This window comes from Coturnix japonica, chromosome 13 (genome assembly GCF_001577835.2).
Source record: "Coturnix japonica isolate 7356 chromosome 13, Coturnix japonica 2.1, whole genome shotgun sequence".
Taxonomy (NCBI): domain Eukaryota; kingdom Metazoa; phylum Chordata; class Aves; order Galliformes; family Phasianidae; genus Coturnix; species Coturnix japonica.
This window is the reverse complement of record NC_029528.1, coordinates 167,068-187,130: the sequence shown is the minus strand read 5'-3', so window position 1 is coordinate 187,130 and position 20,063 is coordinate 167,068. Positions and strand designations below refer to the sequence as shown.

Genomic DNA, 20,063 nt, shown 5'->3' with positions numbered 1-20,063 from the left:
CACAGTTCACTGACAGGATTCTCATAGTGTAGTCACGTACTGAAATACTTTCTGCATTCATTTGCCTCTTTCTCATGTAACTGTGCTGGGTAGATGGGCACATCATTCAGTTCACTTTGCTTTTATTCTGACAGTAGTGAAAGGAAGTGGCTGCAATGTCCAAATGTGATCTTCCAGGAAAAAAAAACAACCCACACAGGCCCTAAGGTTCCAGGATGTGCCACAGTTTGTCAGCAACCCACTGTGATCCAAACTGAAAGCCTGCATCCAGAAAAGCACTTGCATATCATTATTTTTTCCTTTCATGTTCACTGGATACTTCACAGTGCAAACTGCAGCTTCTCCATCATTTACAAAAGAGTTGCTAAATATACTCATTGCAACTTGATGTCAGCAACATGCTGATAAACTTTCTATACAGATCCCCAACTCCTGGAGCAAAGAGATTAGAACGGAGGGGAGTGGGGGAGGGTACTGAGGATTTTCAGTCCTGATGTTTTAAAGGAAAAATTCAAATAGACCTTTAAAGATATAAAAACAAGAAATAAAGATTCCAGATCTTGAAAGCTGATGGCAGAGTCACATTGATGCCCTGCACAGATGTAAATGATGACTAAAAAGAAGGCAGCAGAGAATCAGTCTCTGAAGATGGGAAATAATCCAGTCAAGAGCAGATCTTGAAATGTGATACAGACTTATATAGGAACTTTGAAAAGGTTCCAGCCTGGGAATTAGAGCAGGCTGTTGTTTTAGAAACATGCACTGCAAACATACCATCGTAAAATCAATTAAAGTAATTATTTTATTCTAATCATTTACTTTGCAGTGACCCAAATATTGAACTGCCACAATGCATAGGGGTTGTAGAGGAATTTGGCTGAATGAAAAAGATACAGAGCATGACAGAGTGATCCAAATTTCAGGTAGGTGATAATCCTTATTTTGCTGTCTCACAACTTCACACAGAAAATAGAAAGCATAAATACTGACCACAGTGCAAAACAGCAGCGGTCAGTAGTGAAAGATGAGTTCACAGCATGGTCAGTCCCAAAGTTCATTTAGAAAGAAAGTAAAAAAGAAAAAGAAGAAAGTTGTGATTTACAAACTACTTGGCGTTCAACAACGCCTGACCTACACCATTATTATGACAGCAGAATCCATGACCATACCTTCCTTTACAAGTTGGAGGGCTATTATTTTACAATATTTAAACCACAGTATCAGTAGTGTCAACTGGATGAATAGAAAACAAAACTGAGAATTATTCTGGGCACTGTCCTGACAGTTGTGTTTCACAGTATTTTCCTGACTTGAACACCCTGAGCTCACTTTTCCTTCATAATAACAGAGAAATTTTGCAGCACCGTTCCAGCAACTTACACACCTTGACAATAAAAAGTCTCACAGACTCCACCATACTTTTACAAAGGGCAACAGCCAGCTTTCTCCTTAACAGACCACCACGTTTCAGCTGTACTTTGTGCTCATTTCCCAGTAAGCAGGAACACAGAGGCTCTCATTCATAAGGCAAACTTGGAAATGGCTAGCAGGAGAATTTGTCAAAACCTGCCAAAATATTACAAGGACAAGGTTATCAAACACTCTGCTGAGGAGACTGGGCACAGAAAGCCCAAATTACTAAGCAGGGCATGGTATATGCACACATGCAGAATTTGACCCAACAGATGGAAGATGCTGAGAATAAGATCCCAACATGTCACCTTACTGTAATGCACAGAGCAGGCGCAGAATGCAAAGGTCTTAACAATACATGTCATTACTTTTTTCCTTACAAGAGTTCAAATTACATTTTTTAAATACACACATCTCAATGTTCCCAACCTACCTGGCATGCTCAGCATCTTTTTTATACGTACATTCAGAAAAGAAAACAGACAGTCTACAAATGACTGTTCAGTGCCCCAATGCATGATGCAGACCTGTCCTAAGCAGCCATCATGAAGCTGACGGGCAGCAATTCCAAGATCTAAGAATAAACTGCATGTTTCATCAGCTAATGGCTGTCAAATAATAAAAAAATCATAATAAAAGTGTTGCCTGTACAAAGGGGTGAAGCTCGTGGGGTCTCTAAGCAAGGCAGTGTGCATTCACACACACACACAAATCCACCAACTCTGAGACATTTACAAATGAATTTCCAAAAGAAGACGCACAGAAATAAACCTTGTGCAATGCTGAACAGGCAAAGATGCTCCACAAGTAAAAATAAACCCTTCACAGCTGCTCCTGCTCAGCTGCGCCAGCGCCCAGCTCCGAGTGCCATCTCACCGCGGCCCATCCCAGGCTCTGCCGGCTGCGCCTCTGCACGCATCAGATTCAGTCGTGTAAAAATTCCATCGGCGGCGGGCAGCAATTCACAGCCCGCACGCTGCGTTCCGTAGCGAGGAAGTCGAGACAATGACAAAACTGGAGCACAATGGTGCAGGAGGGAGGCTAAGGCGGGTTCCGGCTGCAGGCTGCATCCTTGCCACACCTCTCCCTCCACCGCCATCATCACCTGCATCCCTGACTCCTCGTTCCCATCAGCTTTCTCTGCATCTCCTCGGCCTCCATCTCAGTACCACCGCTCGCTCTCCTCGCCGCCGCCGCCCCGGCCCTGATCCCCGATGATCCCCGCAACCGTCACCGTCATTGTTCCGGCAGCCCCCGCCTCTTACCGTGCCGCGGACAGGGGAGGATGCTGAGCGGCGAAGGACGGCTGCGGCGCATCCATCTTTCTGCTGCCGCGGCGGCTCCAGCGCCCAGCCCCGGCCGCTGCCGGCCCCCTGCGCGCCGACGCTGAGGGCGGGCGTCCGCCCCGCCGCCTCCCCGCGGCGGAGGCCTGCGCTGCCGGGCCGGGGTCTGCGGCAGGCGCCGCCCCGCCACCGCCGATGCTACCGCCACCGCAGCGCCGCGCGGCCGCAGCCATAGCAACGCCACGGCGGATAGGGCGCGGGGCCGCCGGCCGGTAGCGGAGCTGCGGGGGAACTGCCGCAGAGCCCGTCGTACCCGAGCGGCCCCGCACCAGCGGTGGGGCGCGGAAACGGGGACCCCAGAGGGCGAGGGCCGCCCCAGCGGAGCCCCTCAGCAGGGCGGAGCCGCGACGCGCCGGTCGCAGCTGGTGAGAGGAACGCTTCTGCAGCAGGACGCAGTGAGCCTTCACGTGGAACGGCTGCCCGCGGCTGGAAGCCCGTCCGAAAGGAACGAGCAGCCGGCCCGGAGGGCGCGGACCTTTTATGGTCAGGCATCCTTAAACAGGCATCCTTAAAATCCTTCAATCCCAGACAGACGCAGAAGGAACCACCATCCCTAGATCCGAATAACCTGCAGTACGCTACGGCTTCTTAGGTGTAAACCAACCCCCAGTAAGAGCTATGAAAGCAATGGCCACAGTAAACCACGCTCAGATGCTTCAAAAGCATCCTCATCTCTGTTCTTCCTGACACCAGAGGTGGTGCTGCAGCCCATAAACACACAAACCACTCCATTTACCTCTTTACAAAGGAGATAAACACAACTGCTAAACCTCTTCAGGTAAGGAGTTTGTCTTGCAAAAGCAAACTCTTCTGTTCATGAACCAAAGACCAAAAATTTTGTTTTTTTGTTGTTACCAGGTGTTGGTTTTTGCTAAGCATGGCAACACAGCGGGAAACAAACCTTTTCAAGAAACAGAGATCGGTGATTTCTGGATTTGTACTCTTCTGTGCTACTGTACTGTGTACTGACACCTTAACAGCAGCAGTACTTACTATTCCAGGTCACTCTTTTGACAAACAGAACTGACACTAGCATAGAATATCGTTACCTACTCACTGACTCCCCAAATGTTAAGAGCTGTTTGTAATTAGGATTCACAAGCTAGCAAAGGACAGCTGAATCTTCTGAGACATTGTCCACTAAGAGAAATAGAGACAACATGAAAGTGTCATAATTCACACATTACCACGGCACAGAATTTAAGATCTGTCTGAGACATGCAAGAAGGGCCTTCTCCTCCACTGGCTGGAGAGAGCAGCCCCTGGGCAGCACTACAGGCTGGCACCTTTTCCCAGAGCCTGAAACTGAGCCAGGCTGACCTGCAGGCACTGTGAGGCAGCCCCTATGCAGACCTCTACCTGCCAGCTCCCAGACAGGGTGAACACCATCCTGCACCAGCCCAGATGGACAGGTAGTGGCACCACAAACAAGCCTGGATGGGACAGGCTGCTGTAACTGCCACGTGGCTGCATATACCTCTACTGTCATCTGCTATAGTACCCATGAAGGCTAAGTTACAAAGACACCAGAGGACAGTAGCTTAATCATTTTATTTTTTTTTGAAATGGTGTTATCCCCCCACTGGCTGCCTCTCCACTCAGTCAGAATATCTGCTCTTTCACCTGTGGTTCTGACAAACAGCTGTCCTTTGTGGTTGCCTGAAATTCCTTACACTTTTCAGTCCTTTAACATAGATGTGGAAATTATATTTGTGTGTCTCATAGTGCTTCGCCATCTCTAATTCAAGACAGGGAAATATTCTTAAGCAGCCAGGCAGACAGAAGGTTATCCAGAGAAGTTCAGAGAAAGACCAGAGGCACACAAGCTCATGAAGCCAATCTCTTCCCAAGACCTGTTAGCAGACCCACGTATTGGAACATCTGCTCTCTTGACTGTAACAACTTGGAGAAAAGTACAGCATGTTCTCTTATATCAGAGTAGGCACTTTCATGTAGGTGGCACTTTTGCCTGTTTGAGCACACCTGTCTCCAGCTGCAGCCTCCAGTCACTCTTTACCCTACTTCCTTACCTGTGAAGGCAACACTGAATATAAAAATTTCACTGGAAAGAACTAGGTGGTTGCATGCACCTTCCACAACATGACGTTCAGTGCACAGGTTAGAGGTACCAGCATTGCTCATGGTGTAACAGAAGATAGATTGAGCGGGGAGACACGACGTGTGGGAGTGCTATTGGCTGACAACGATGCTGGAAGGAAAAAGGGAGTAGCGATGTCTGTGGAGGAGGCCTCTCCTTGGTTGCGAAGCTGTAAGATTTGCCGCAGTAGTGCCTTTCCTTCTTCTCTAGTCTGAAAATAATTTGTAAAAAACAAAAACCGCACACTGATGGATGAGTGGTTTCTGCATCAAATTCAATATACCACCAGCCTAAAATTCAGTAATTTTTCACTCTGTAAGGCCACCATTCCGGAAGATACTTAAAAGTGCCCTCAGACCTGACATTAAGGTATGGCAGACTTGTTAATAATGATAACCCTCCCTCTTTTCAACCTATTTGCACATTACTTGGGTATTTCAGACACTGGTACCGTCAACCACTGCAGCCATCTAAATATTCTATTTAAAAGTAGACTGGAGATGCTTCACAGCTAAACTCATTCTTTTGAGTTCTAGAAAACTCTGTTAAGAACAGAGCGCACAACTTGCAGCAGTCTTGGCTGGTGGACATCACTAGGTTGGAATTCTAAAAAATCCAGAATTTCCCACTTACAAGCTGCAGAAAATCTCAGAACATGAAGTCACTTACAAAACTTGAGTGCTCTTATATCCTCCCCACTGTCTACACATACAAGACGCGCAATGAGAAGCCATTTGAGTATCACTACTGTAGCATGGGACATTCTAAACTTCTAACCACCTCCCCACTAAGATTTTCAGCAGTCTTAAGGCTGCCATCTGCAGCCTCAGATTCTTTTATTAAGTGAACAATGAAGTAACAAGACTTGATCCAGTTTTACTTTTCTATGCTATATTCCAACACAATTCAACTATATTCAATCACAAGCAGCAGTAGTAATAAGGTATACAAAAACATTCTGGATGAAACTGTTCATCTACACAGCAGATAGCTTTCATTCTTTCAATAAAGGATTGGTACACTCAGAGGGTAGCCAAGATTTAAGTCAGAGATCCCCCAGGTAAGACACCAGGAATCATGCAACTACTCACATCATTGAACGAGCAGCATTTCTGAGCACACGCTGAGGCTTCATCCCAGAGTTTACACTTGAAGTAGTACTGGGCAAGGTAACGGAAGGCAGTGCTAACCTCCAGGTGCTCCACTATCTCCTACAGTGAAGAGGGTAAAAACAGACTGAGTTAGTTTCTGCACCATGTTTACTTTTCCTTTGCTTCCCAAGATGTAGTCTTACCCCACAGGAATAGATATCCTGGATGTATTTGATATAGCACTGAGCAGCCTGTTCAGATTCATTCAGCTGTTCATGCAGCCTAGGAAAATACATAAACAAATGACATGAAATGGCCACTGGAACAAAATCACCTTGTCAGGCTTTCCTGGTCTATGAGAGCATCCCTATTAAGTCTGACCTGAACTAGAGCCATTTTTTTTTTCTTAAGAATTTGCAAAACATCCATTATGTACCATCCCTCATAGAAAGACATGATCCAGCCAGAGAACAACTACATTATCAGGAAGGAAGTCAGTCAAGTGTCACCTGCTAGAAGCAGCGCAGATACAATTAAAGCAGGAACCTTCATCTGATCAGTTACATTTAAAGCCTGTAACAGAGTTTTTCCATCCTACTCTAATTGACTGTCCTTTTTAGAGCTCTTTACTTCTACCTGTGTACCAAAAAAATCTTTATACAGTAGTTTCACCTTCTATCTGCCCATTTCCTTCCCCTTCACTTTTCCCTTTATATTTTTTTCCCAACCAAAAGTTGGTGTTAACATCACTGTTCACATCTATTTTACATTAGATTCTATGCTAAATGTCACATTTGTATATCAGGAAAAAAAAAAAAAAAAAAAAAGGGGTGGGGGGGCTCAGGGGAAAAGATGATGGGAATGAAATAATCAGTCTATGATCTCATACAGCATTTAGCACCATGGATCGCCTTAAATTTCACTGTGACATTGCTATAGTACTCAAATTATCCCATGATTTGGAAGTCCTTTGTAATGCATCCCACAATTTCTTCTCTACTTGTCCTGACAGAAACTTAAAGCTAAAGCTGGATAACAGAGTTTGTAGTCTCTGCAGACCTTCCAAAGATAACAATTACTACACACCCTCCAGAAGCAATGCTACCTACCAGCAATTGCATCTGTTTTCCACCTACCATTTTATTGCAAGTCATCAAAGTGCTTTTGTTGCATTTAACACAATATCAACAATTCAGTACTAAGACATACTCACTTTGCTAGTTTCACCAATGCCATTTTCTCCACATCTCCCACAGCATAAGCCCTCCAATAGCACTACCAAGGAAGAAGAGTTAGTCAAGCACACAAGAAAAATGACTCCAGCTCATGATTCATGCAAGCAAGTCAGAAACAAAACTGCATGGCTTTAAAGCAAAGGGTCATGCATCAGCTGCACACAATTCTCTCAACTACTCTAGTTACAGAGTTTCCCATTTTAACTGCAACAAAGGGTTTCAATAAGCTCCTAATGTGCTACATACATTTCCAGTAGCACAAGCCACACAATTTAACTGCAGCTCCACCTAATGTCTGCATGTCAGCCCTCACTTACCTTTTTAGCTTCCACCAACTGATTGAGTTTCTCATAACATTCTCCTAGAGCAACCAGCATACGAGAATCATTGGGTCTGTAAGAAAATAAATCCTAAATGTAGTTTAATGGGCAGCCAGCTGACCTCACAAAGGGGGACAAGAAGGAGAGAAAATCCACGCTTGGCAGTGTCACAGAATCACAGAATCACAGAATTACCCGGGTTGGAAGGGACCTCAAGGATCATGTAGTTCCAACCCCCCTGCCTGGCAGGGCCACCAAACATACACATTTACTAGATCAGGTTGCCCATGGGACCCCATCGCAACCTTGGCTCTTGAAGCACCTTCCAAGGACGGGGCATCCACCAGACCTCCTGGGCAGCCTGTTCCAGGGACCTAAACCACCCTATACTATAAAGATAATTCCTACATAACAATTTCCAACTCAACTTCCAGCCTTACAACTTAAAACCATTTCCCCTAGTCTTTGACTATTATAATCAGCCTTTCGAGAGTTACTCCCTCCTGGGAGTAAGTTCCTCTTCAGGTAACTGAAGGACTGCCAGATGTGAGGTCTCCCCGCAACCCCTTTCTTTTTCTTCTCCAGGCTGAAACAAAACCAACTCCCTCAGCCTGTCCTCATAGGGAGGGCTCCCATGCCCCCTGATGCATCTTCCGTCCCTCCTCTGGACCCTTTCCAAAATCTCCATATCTTTTTTGTACTGAGGAGGGGACTTCCACAGCTGGACACAGTAACTGCAAGATGGGCCTCACAAAGAGAGTATGAGAGGACGATCACCTCCCTATCCTGCTGACCAACACCTCTCCCTGATGGGAAGCCCAGGATACCATTTGCTTTCCGGTGCTGCCAGAGCGTCACTGCTGGCCTCATGTTAAGTTTCTCATCTATCAGGAAACCCCTAGGTTTTTTTTCTTGCCGAGCTGCTCTCCAAAATCATATACTCCTCCCAGCACTGTACGGTTGCATGGTGGTTTCTTCTAGTCGCCCAGTGCAAAAACCTTTGCACTTTGCCGTGTTGAAACTTCATTAGGTTCACGCCGAGCCCAGCTTTCCAGCCTGTCAAGGTCCCTCTGAATTGGCATCCGATTTCCTTCCACGTATCGACTGCCACCACTCAGCTGGTTGTTCATCAGCAAACTTGCTGAGGGTGCACTCCATTCCCTCATCGATGTCATTTAATAAGATGTTAAAGAGCACCGGTCCCAAGACCGAGACCCTTGAGGGGACACCGCTCGTTACGGGCCTGCCACCTGGACATAGAGCCATTGACCACCACCTGCTGTCTGCGGTCCTTCAACCAATTGCTTATTTCCATCTAGTTGTCCCACCCATCAAATCCCACCTCCTGCCAATTTGAGATGAAGGATGTGATGGGGGACCATCGTCAAAAAGGCCTTGCTCAGGTTGACCAGGTAAATGACATTCGGTCGCCTTCCTCTTCATCACCAAACGGCCGTCACTCCATCGAGAGAAGGCCACAAGATTAGTTAAGGCATGAACCTTTCCGCCTGGTGAAGCCATGCTGGCTGTCTCGGATCACAATGCTCGTTCTTTTATGTGATCAAGCCAATGTTGTCCAGGAGGGTCCTGTTTCCATATCTTCCCAGGCACAGAGGTAGACTCACCGGCCTGTAGTTACCCGGGTCCTCCCTGCTCCCCTTCTTGTAAATGGGAGTGACGTGACCCTTCCTCCAATCATCCGGGACCTCACCTGACAGCCACGACTTCTCAAATATGATGGAGAGCGGCTCAGCAACCACCTCAGCCAGCTCCCTTCAGGACCCTGGGATGCACGCCATCTGGCCCATTAGACTTATATTCATTCAGTCTAAGAGAGGCACTCTCGGACTTGCTCTACCCTTACAGTGGGAGGATTTTACCTCCTTGTTCCCACATAGAGGTATGGGGGTGCAAAGACTTAGGGACGTGAAAAAGACTAGAATCCTGGCCACCAGTGAAGACCGAGGTGAAGAACTCATTCAGCACCTCAGCTTTCTTCTTCATCTTGTTGAAGCCATTTCTCCTTTTAAATTTACCAGAGTAGGTACGCCCATTTTGGCCTGTCTCTTCTGGCCCATGTACCTGTAGAAGGTTTTCTTATTGTTTTTCACGTCCCTCGCCAAGTTTTCAGTTCTGCCTGCGCTTGGCTTTCCTGATCCACGTCTGCAAGTTCGGACGGCATCCTGTATTCTTCCCGGGTGACACAGCCTTTGTTTCCAGAGCTTGTACACCCCTTTCTTCACCCTCAGTTCTCTTAGCAGGTCCTTGCTGAGCCATGCCGGTTTTCTACCTCTCCTGCCCACTTTCTTAATCAGGGGAATGGAGACCTCTTGTGCTGCGCAGGAGGGCATCCTTGAACAGTAGCCAGCTCTCCTCAACGTCCTTAATCTTTGAGGGCAGCGCGCCAGGGGATCTTGGCCAGCATTCCATTGAGTAGCTTGAAGTCTGCTCTTCTAAAGTTGAGCATCCTGGTCCTGCTCTTTGCCAGGCCCACATCGCTTGAGATCACAAACTCAACCAGGGCATGATCGCTGGAAGCCCAGCGCAGCCTCCAACCTTGACGCCTTTGATTATCTCCTCAGCGTTGTGAGCAGCAGGTCCAGCAACGCTTGACCTCTTGTCGGTCTGTCCAATACCTGAACCAGAAAGCTATCATCAATGGATTCCAAGAGCCTTCTGGAGCTCTTGCAGCTCGCCATGTGGTTTTCCCAACAGATGTCTGGATGGTTGAAGTCCCCCACCAGGACAAGAGCCCGTGAGCCAGACGCCTCACGCATCTGGAGCAAGAAAAGCCTCATCAGCAGCCTCCCCTTGATCAGGGGGCCTGTAGTATACCCCTAATACCAGCTGACCTTTATTAGTCCGTCTCTAATCCTAACCCACAGGCCTCTCAAACCTGTTCTTGACTGTTTCTCATGGGGAGCTCCTCACAGTTTATCCCAATCTCTGACATAAAGAGCGACTCCCCCACCCTTCCTACCTCGCCTATCTCTCCTAAAGAGCCTATAGCCATCCGATGGCAGTTATCCAATTGTGGGAGTCATCCCACCATGTTTCTGTGATAGCAACAATGTCATAATTTTCAGAGCGCATCACAGTTTCCAGTTCCTCCTGCTTGTTACTCAGGCTCCGTGCATTAGTATAAAGGCACTTCAGCCGGGCTGTCCGTCTCACCACCTTCATAAGCGATCCAGGATCCGCTAGAACAGCGGCATCCCCAGCATCCCCCTGCCCTACTCCCTCCTTTTTTGCACTCTGCAATCTAGCCCACGGAGTTCGGTACAATCCCTCGAATGCACCGCTCAACCCCAGTAGCCCTTATTTTGCCCCCTTCCCCCTTCGTTCCTAGTTTAAAGACCTATCAATGAGTCCGCTATTCTTCAGCTAATACCCTCTTACCCCTCAGGGACAGGTTGCTGCATCAGCAGCCATCACTCCGGGTGCAGTGTAGATTGCCCCATGGTCAAAATAGCCGAAATTCTTGTGTCTGCACCAGCTCATAAGCCATCTGTTTAAGAGATGGGTTTTTTGGATCCTCCCTGTACCTTTTCCTGACACCACGGGCATAGAAGAAAAGATCACCTGCACCCAGCTCCTTCAAGTATTCGCCCCATTCCCCTGAATCTTTCTTGATGGACCTCAGGCTCTCCTTGCCAACTTCCTCACTGCCAGCCTGAATTATTAAAATGGGTAGTAGTCTGAAGGATGAATCAATCTAGAAATTTCTTTAAATGTCCCTGACCCGTGCCCCAGGAAGGCAGCACACTTCTCTGTGGGTAGGTCAGGCCGGCATATAGGGCTTCTGTTCCTTGCAGAAGGAGTCACCTACAACAATCACCCTTCTGTCCTTACGTGTAGAAGCAGTCTTGAGGCTTCGGCGTGACCGCTTCACCTGAGGCAACCTCATGGGTGCACCTGTTCCACACTCTCCACTAGGTCCCCCCCTCAAGTCCAGGGCCTCAAACCGGTTTTCGCAGAGACCTGGGACGCCGGGGATGGTCGTGATGGAGGATGCCCCTTCCGTCGAGCAGGTACCCGTTTCCACTCCTCCTCCCTTCTCAAATTACTGCTGGGGGGAAGAGAGGACAGGGGGCCGGCTGCAGTGTTGCCAGCTGGCTGGTTACCCTTTACCACCTGTTTGTGAGGTGGCAGGGGCTGACATGCTCCATTAGGAGCCTTGACTGTGTGCTGGAGACTTGAGACTGAAGGGACTGACACCACCAGTCAATCTCCCTCTCACACTCTTTTATAGTCCTCAGCCTCTCCACTTCCTCCTTCAGGTCAACTAAGAAGGCTGAGCAGTAGTTCACCTGGTCGCAGTGAACACAATCACTGCCTCCCTCACCCAGCACTGCAAGGGCCAGGCTCTGGCACTCAGTACAGCCAGAGACCTGCACACCAGCATCTTGGGTTGGGGGCTCAGTCTGAGTTTCCTCAGACATTTTGGCAGCAGCCTTCCTATAAGGCATGTGCAGGACGTCAGTCTGGGTCTCTGCAGTCTTCTTGGTTGCTGCCTCCCGTTTCTGTGAGATCGGGACCCTTGTCTTGGCCTCCTCAGTATTTCTGGCAGCAGCTTTTCGCCGGGGAGCACCCATGTCGGAGCAGAATACTTACCAGAGCTGAAACAGGAAGTCCATCATCTTCTCTTACATAAAATTTCACTTTATACACCTGAGGCATTAGAACAGGCTCCCAAGCAAAATGCTCACACCACCAAGCCTGACACAATTCAAAAAGCATTTGGACAGTACTCTCAGACATATAGTTTGGTATGTTAACAGCTAACTTAGCATACCTAAGGTGGGAATACTAGCACTACAAACCAAATGGTGTTAATGCTCTTCTTCTTATCCCAATTTCGTTCCTGTATACAAATACCTTAATAAACAGACATCAGCTACTAAGAGACTACCAGGGGAATCGCTCCGCTTGACAAGCTGTTTACAAAGAGCAACCTATGGGAGATGTGGTGGTCAGAAGCCGTCATGGGCACAGCAAACACAAAACAATAGAGTTGTCTATTCTTGGTGAAATCAGGAGGAGTTGGATTAGATGATGTTAACAGTCTCTTTCAACTTTAGTGATTTTATGAATAAGTGCCAATTGTCACAGCTACATTTCCCACTCTACCTGAGCTGGTGGGCCCGTCGGTAATAATAGAGACAGTAGAATGGCATTTTGAGGATTTCATAGGTTTGCCCCAAACCATACCAGGCTCTGTAATCCCTTTTGTTCACCTCTATTGCATGTCTGCCAAAGAGAAAAAGACAAAGTAGTCAGTAAGCAGTTAGGATCAGAAAAATACAGAGTTGGAAAAAAGATTGAGTACCATTTTCTTTTTCCCTTAATTCAACCCAAATGCATGCAAACGCTATTTTGTGCAGCATGAGCCATACCTATAAGCTTGGATAGCTGCAGATGTATTCTTCATTTCCATGTACTCATGTCCCATAAGTGTCCAGGCTCCCAGATAACGAGGATTCAGTTTCAAGGCTCTCTGGAAATACAGTGCTGCTTTTTCATGCTGACTTCGTAAGCTATAATAATTCCCTAAAGCAAAAAGTCACAATAATTAAATAAATAGAGAACAACAGTAGAGGAAAAAACAAAACAAAACAAAAACCAGATAGAATAGGTATAATCTAAATTAAGAGGTATGTAATGCTGCAATGGAAAGCACAGCAATAATAGCAGAGTGGCAAAGTCCTAGGCTGCAGCAAACGAGGACAAGCCCAAATGCAGCAGCCACAGACACAAAAACAAAGGAATAAAATTTACTTACCTTTGGAAGGCCTCAGGTATGCAGGGACCTCCAGCAAAATACCCTCACCTCCACTGCCAACCCTTAAATGAGGTCTGGGAAGGGGTGGATCCTGGCTCTACCTCTTCTGGTCACTCAGGTGCATTGCTTGCACCTGAGCTCCCCTGGGTTGGCCCTGCCTTCCCACCAGGTGTTCCATAACTGCTTTAAGCTCTGCCTTAGCATTTCTGCTACAGAGGCAGTAGATTATATGATGACGATACATTACAGGTAGATCTGCCTCAAATCCTAAGAGTCCTAGTAGTATCTTCTCCAGTGTTCTCACCAACTCCTTTTCCAGCAATACCTATTAGGTAGGATCCCATCACCTGCTCAGAATCTCACATCCTGATCTAAAAAAAGTTATTTCCCAGACTTGACAGTTCTGCTGGAATTTGACAACTGAAGAGAATTACCAACTGCAGGGGTCTTCATAATGTTTTCTTAACTACTTTCTTCTCTAACAGTATTGCAGCAGCTCTTGCAAAGAGGAATGTGGGAAAGGGGGTGCTCTCATTTGGTCTACTTTTTAGGCTGCCTCAAACCACATTCACCAAATGTTTTTGAAGGTTTTGTCAGTTCATCATTTTTACAGCTATTATTAAAATAGCTTCCCACAGCCTGGAGACAGCACAATAAGAACATGTAAAAGGGTTGGCTCTCACCAATTACACAGCAGGTCTCAACACGATACTTGTCTATCTCGCAGAGATTGTGAGCCAGGTAGCTCAGCTCAGGCTTCATGCTCTAGTGAAACAAAGAAGCGATGAGTAAAGGATCACATTACAGTTTCAGACAAAGACAACCTAGGTAATGGACAAGGCACATATTTCTAAATAACAACTCCATGAAACAGATGCAAACAGAAGCTGAGAGCTTATGTTTAGAGTAACTTCATAACAGCACTTGCTTTACCAGTGTTTAACTTACCTCTGACAAATAGTATCATCATGGACAAACAACAGAAAGGGCGCTTACCCTGACATACAGCAAGTTGGAGAAAGTGTCCATGTTTTCTATTCTGTAAGGATCTTGTTTCCTTAGCTCATTAAAGATAGATAAGGCTTTGTCAATATCTGAAGAAAGAAGAGAAGATGTGAGAACAAGAACAACAAATGCTAAGTTTGCATTAAAAGGCTCATTCTACTTAGTAAATATCACTGACCTCGTATATTGTGGTAGGCAACTGCAATCTGAGAGATGATATATGTGCTTTTAGAAAATCCTGCATCAATGAGGCTCTGATACTTCTGCAGAGCCTCCTCTATCAGCTGGAGCTCTGTATAAATGTGTGCAAGAAAGAACTCTTTCATCCATGTATCTGGCAAGGACAGGAACTTCAACTAGCAAGAACCAAAGAAGAGGAGGAAGAGATGACAATCAGTAGTATTCTAAGAGCCACCTGTGGCAAAGAATCCATTATCTTCCCTCCCATGAGCTAGTAGACAGTCTTGAGGTAGAAGACTTTCCTGTAAGCGCTTTCTTAGGCCATAACACCAGCTATGAAAGAATAGTATTAGGACCAAAAATTAATATCGTTTTCTTCCACAGTGGAGGCTAAAAAATGTTTACAAATTAAGAACATTGGAGAATAAAAGGAGCATCAAGATGCCTATTCTAAAAAATGTTACAATATGGACTACATAATTCCATTTAGTCACTCCCAATCTATACCAGTGACTCAAAATAAAAAAAACTGATGATTTTTCATTTGGTCAGTTGGTGAAGAAATGATTGTTTTCAAACACGAAAGGCACCAGGCTTCTGCTTCAGCTACTGGCTTTATTTCTACACTAAATTCAAGACTGCTTTGAAAGACTATTTTCTTCCCATGTTTGCACATCACTGTTAAATAGATGAGGTTCTTTGTCTTCTTTTTTTTTTTTTTTTTTTTTGGCCCCTTGTAATAAGCTACATGAACAGAATAATCTAAATAATCTCACGAAAATTAATTTCCTGTTCTTCAAGGAACAATAAGGTTCTCTTCTGCATCATCTCTACTTTTCAAAACATCTCCAGAATACATAGCCAGAATTGACTGAAGAATTACAGGAGTGGTCTCATAAACCCCATGCATAAAGACAAAATCACCTTTCAGTTCTTTGATACAGTTAATCTCATAGAGACTGTATATTTATATTTAACAAGGGAATGTCTACTTTAGTGTTTCAGTCTGAATAAGATTTGCCCTTCTGAAGCGAATTTCTCAGTGATGATCCTCAGAAGCACATTTTATTTCATATCAAGGAGCTGTATCAGAGCACCTTAGACTCTCTTGGGATAAAACTAAATTAAAGACATACCCTCCCATTACTAATAGGCATCTAAGCCACAAAACCATATCAGAGGACATTCAAAGAAATCTCTGAACATCAGGTCTTGTAAGTCAACTATTTCCTGTTATAGATATGAGTTTACTATGCTTTACTTGATAAGTATTGAAGTGATTGACTTATTAAATGCTTATCTTGCTCAATGGTGCTTGCTGCTCACTAGATGACCCATATCATTGCAAATAATTTGCACAATCATAAAAGAAAATCACAAACTTCCAATCATTTGAAAAAACTGAAAACAGTGATTCCATACATGCACCCTCAAATCACAAATACTGTGTAGTAACTGCAGAACTAGAATGCTCTCCCCCCGAAAAAAGACCACAAGCCACACACAACAAAACAACAGCAAAAAGCAACCAAAAAAGCTTGGGTTGAATTCCTTCATGTCACAAGTGGCTTTAACAACATAATTTACAATCTTGGGTTGTCTTGTCTGAGAGTCTCACAGAATAAAGCAGTGTGCAACACTAATCTTCTGACAACTGAATCAGGTTAAACTCTGGAATTTGTTATCACCACTTGACATCTCCCAAGTTTTACCATCTCTTTATCTGTAATCAAGTTGCAAAGTTCCAGCCAAGCTCCCCAGTGCAAAGGTAAGACATGAGTAGCTTCAACAAATACATCTATTGCTTCTTTAGCCAGGTCCAGCTTCCGCAACACAACACCATACCTGTAAAGCAGATTAATCAGCCATAAAACTCTGCATGTCCACATAAACATATACAAATACATTAAGAACAGATGTAGACGCTTACAGATAAAGGCCAAATCCATCCAGTTCCTGTGCTTTGTGCTTCTTACTGAGCTCAACTCTAAGTTCTCGTAGAGCTTCATTTTTCACCTGTCCTTTTTCCAGTGGTCCTGCATGTGAAGAAAGTCAAACACTTTGCTTTCATTCAGGAGTCTCGGTATGTTAACTGTAAGGTCTAGGGTATACTAAGAATCATCACCAACACGGCCAGAAAGCTTTCCAGTCCATGACTATTTTTCTGTTATAAATATCAAGTCTCCTAGTCCAATGACCCACTTTAACATAATAAGTAAGAAAAGAAATTCTGTAACCTGTATTGAGCCAATCAACTGAGAGAAAATGAAAGCAAATTATGTTACAGTCCACTATTACTCAAGCATCAATGGAAACGCCATAAAACCAAAATAATTAACATGAAGATGTGTTACTGGAAGTTTCGTTACATTGTCTCATGTTCCTTGACAGTAGAGTCTTACCCAAACTATCCACCGTCTCATCATCCTTCTTCTTTTCCCCTGACTGTGGAGAACAGAGGAAAATCAAAATTATTTTACAACAGCATATATAAGGTATGCTACATTCTACATGTGGAAAGGAAGCAAAGCCAAGGAATTCAGTGCTTAAAGGCAACTTTTCCTTCTATCTTACCAGGTACCTAGAGTACATATACAAGAAGTAAGCTTTCTGACTCTTGCAGCCCCGTAAGAAATACGCAGCTCTGTCATATTCCTTTAGATCAAAGTAAGATTTGGCTAACGTATAGGCATCCAGATCACGAGCATCCTCCTGCAAGAACAAAGGAGAATACCTTAGAAATTCTGACATTCTGTAGGAAAATCACCTACTTACAAGCCTATCAATGAAACTGCCTTGAAAGTTAAGAGAAAAAACAACACAAAAACGTAACAACAAAACATGTTTTTTGTTCACATTAGGGTTGAGTACTGTCAGAAAACTCTCTCCACTCCTTCACACAATTGGTACTCGTGTGAGAACAAGGATTCTGACTGGCTAGAAACATTTGAAGTAAACAGTTAAGTTCCAGAAGATAAATTGTGGCAAGTTGCCAGAAGGCAAAAATTAGCTGTTCAAGGAAAATGATAACAAGTAAGAAAAGTACTCAGGAATATCCAACAATACTAACCTGCTTATTTAAACACAAACATTTCTTTACAGTGAGGGTGACGGAGCACTGGAACAGGCTGCCCAGGGAGGTGGTGGAGTCTCCTTCTCTGGAGATATTTAAGACCCGCCTGGACGCCTTCCTGTGTGACATGGTGTACGGAGCCTGCTTTGGCAGGGGGGTTGGACTCGATGATCTCTAGAGGTCCCTTCCAACCCCTACAATTCTGTGATTCTGTGATTTCCTTGGTAACTATGCCTTGAACAATATACTGACAGGAAAGAACCTGGGAGTCCTGGGGGACACCAAATTGTACACAAGCCAGCCTGCCACAAGGAAAGACAAGTGTATCATAGGCTGATCTATGTAAAATATTGCCAGCAGGTTAAGGTAGGTGACCTTCCCCCAACACTCAGCACTGGCAAGGTCACATCTGGAATACTCTGCCCACTTCTGTACATCAGTACAGAAACGATGGACATACAAGAGAGAGCTCAATGAAGGACCATGAAGATGAAATGACTGAAGCATTTCAAATATGAGGAAAGGCAGAGAGTTGTGACTGGTTCAGCTTGTGGGAGGAAAAGTGCAGGAGGATCTCATCAATGTACATACCTGAAGGAAAGGTACAAAGAGGAATGAGAAAAGCCCCTTCTAAGTACTGTCCAGTGACAGGATGAGAGGCAACAGGTACAAACTGAAACAAAGGAATCTCTGTAAACATCAGGGAGCTCTCGCATACTGTGTGGGTGACAAAGCACTGAGCACAGGCTGCCCAGAGGGCTTCTGGTGTTGGCCCTCTTGGAGAACCTCAAAAAACACACAAACTTGGTCCTGGGCTACCTGCTGTGAGTTGTCCTGCTGGACTAGAGAGAGTTGGACAAGATGGACCCAGAGGTCCCTTCCAACCTCAAACATTTTGTGAAATGCATTTGTGACATGTTACACTGCAATAACTTAAGGAGTATTACACCTACAAGTCCTGCAGTATTTCTATACAATTGCTGATTAAGATACAACTTGTTTTCCCTGTGTCCTAAGGAGCAATACTTTATGGACATCAAATAATATAGAGTGCAGTGACTTTTAAACCTTAGGTAAAAACCCTCAGCTAAAATGAACAAATGAACATTACACGGCGCGATTTCAAATTTAACTTATAAATTTCTCATTTAGGACACAACAAAATAGGAAACTGAATGCTTTCATCTGGGAAGCACATCATGCCTGTCCATCTTTCTGGAAAAAAAAAAAACCAAACAACAACCCAAAACATACACCAGAAAGGAACTTACCAGCATTGTAAAGAGATCAGCACTCAGAAAAGCCTCCTGCACAGCAGTTGTTAAAAATATCACTATCACACTTCCCCACAGCACATTTGGAGAGAACTAAAAAGAAGCTCGCAGCTCTGCCAACGGGAAGCTCTGCACAACCCCTCACAGAATCACAGAATGGCCCAGGTTGGAAGGGACCTCAAGAATCATGAAGTTCCAACCGCCCTGCCTGGCAGGGCCACCAAACTTCCACGTTCACTAGATGAGGTTGCCCAGGACTCCATCCAACCTGGCTTTGAACACCTCCAGGGATGGGGCATCCACAACCTCCCTGGGCAGCCTGTTCCAGGACCTAACCACTCTCCTAGTAAAGAACTTTCCCGTGACATCCAACCTAAATCTTCCCTCTTTCAACTTAAATCTATTTCCCCTTGTCCTGCTATTATCAGCTCCTTCAAAGAGTTTACTCCCCTCCTGGATATAGGTTCCCTACAGGTATTGAAAGGCTGCAATGAGGTCACCCTGCAGCCTTCTCTTCTCCAGGCTGAACAAACCCAGTTCCCTCAGCCTGTCCTCATAGGGGAGGTGCTCCAGCCCCCTGATCATCTTCCTGTCCCTCCTCTGGACCCTTTCCAAAATCTCCATGTCTTTCTTGTACTGAGGGCTCCACACCTGGACACAGTACTGCAGATGGGGCCTCACAAGAGCCGAGTAGAGAGGGTGAATCACCTCCCTGTCCCTGCTGACCACCCCTCTCCTGATGGAGCCCCGGATACCGTTTGCCGCAGGAGCTGCAGGAGCGCCCTGCTGGCTCATGTTCAGTTTCTCGTCCATCAGGGCCCCCAGGTCCCTCTGTGCCGCGCACACCTCACACACCCGCGCACCGCAGACCGTGCGGAGCCGCACTCCGCGCTGCCGCTCGCTACCGGCCCGGCCCGTTCTGCACAGCACTTACCTCCGTGAGCGCGGGCGGCGGCGGCAGCTCGCTCAGCAGAAGCGGCTCCAGGGCGAAGGCCAGCTCGGAGGCCCTGCGCGGAGAGACGGCCGTTACCACAGGACCCACCGGCGCGTACCCGCCCGCCCGTCCCGCGGCGCTCACCACTTCCCGCTGTGCTGCAGGCCGCGCTCCCGGCTGCGCTCCGCCACGTTCAGCAGCTGCTTCTTGATCTCCCGCAGGTCCGAGAAGTCGGCGCTCCCCAGCCCCGCCACAGCTCCCACGGCCGCCATCCCGCCACCGCGCCCCACAGCCAATCACGGCTGCGAGTACTGA

At 45.9% G+C, this 20,063-nt stretch overlaps 2 protein-coding genes across 8 annotated transcripts in view; both read right to left on the bottom strand.

Moving 5' to 3' along the window:
* JAKMIP2 (janus kinase and microtubule interacting protein 2) overlaps nucleotides 1-2,825 on the bottom strand; it is a 56,324-nt gene extending 53,499 nt beyond the window's left edge. For 2 of the 7 annotated variants that reach the window (XM_015875500.2, XM_015875501.2), the window contains exon 1: nucleotides 2,679-2,817. The gene's annotated coding sequence lies outside the window, so the exon portion shown is untranslated. Of the gene's footprint in view, nucleotides 1-2,678 lie in introns of all 7 variants that reach the window. The other 5 variants (XM_015875494.2, XM_032447529.1, XM_032447530.1 and 2 more) reach the window with 5 other exon arrangements.
* Nucleotides 2,826-4,288: 1,463 nt separating this feature from the next.
* On the bottom strand, nucleotides 4,289-20,060 carry CDC23 (cell division cycle 23). The gene is made up of 16 exons (XM_015875502.2): nucleotides 19,893-20,060; nucleotides 19,749-19,821; nucleotides 17,042-17,179; nucleotides 16,870-16,912; nucleotides 16,398-16,503; nucleotides 16,180-16,312; nucleotides 14,466-14,643; nucleotides 14,279-14,376; nucleotides 13,966-14,047; nucleotides 12,897-13,050; nucleotides 12,631-12,750; nucleotides 7,498-7,573; nucleotides 7,159-7,220; nucleotides 6,149-6,227; nucleotides 5,946-6,065; nucleotides 4,289-5,065 (listed from the first exon to the last, which is right to left on the bottom strand). Exons 1-16 carry the CDS (start codon nucleotides 20,018-20,020, stop codon nucleotides 4,895-4,897), a joined length of 1,761 nt encoding a protein of 586 aa, XP_015730988.1. The 5' UTR covers nucleotides 20,021-20,060; the 3' UTR covers nucleotides 4,289-4,894.
* Between the last annotated feature and the right edge of the window lie 3 nt (nucleotides 20,061-20,063).

Excerpts from the sequence above, each read along its gene's own strand:
- CDC23 (XM_015875502.2), bottom strand. The coding sequence starts at position 20,020 with ATGGCGGCCGTGGGAGCTGTGGCGGGGCTGGGGAGCGCCGACTTCTCG. Across the intron at positions 19,822-19,892 it reads CTGCAGCACAGCGGGAAGTG|GGCCTCCGAGCTGGCCTTCG; the intron begins GTGAGCGCCGCG and ends CTCTCCGCGCAG. Across the intron at positions 17,180-19,748 it reads CGCCGCCCGCGCTCACGGAG|GAGGATGCTCGTGATCTGGA; the intron begins GTAAGTGCTGTG and ends TTGTTCTTGCAG.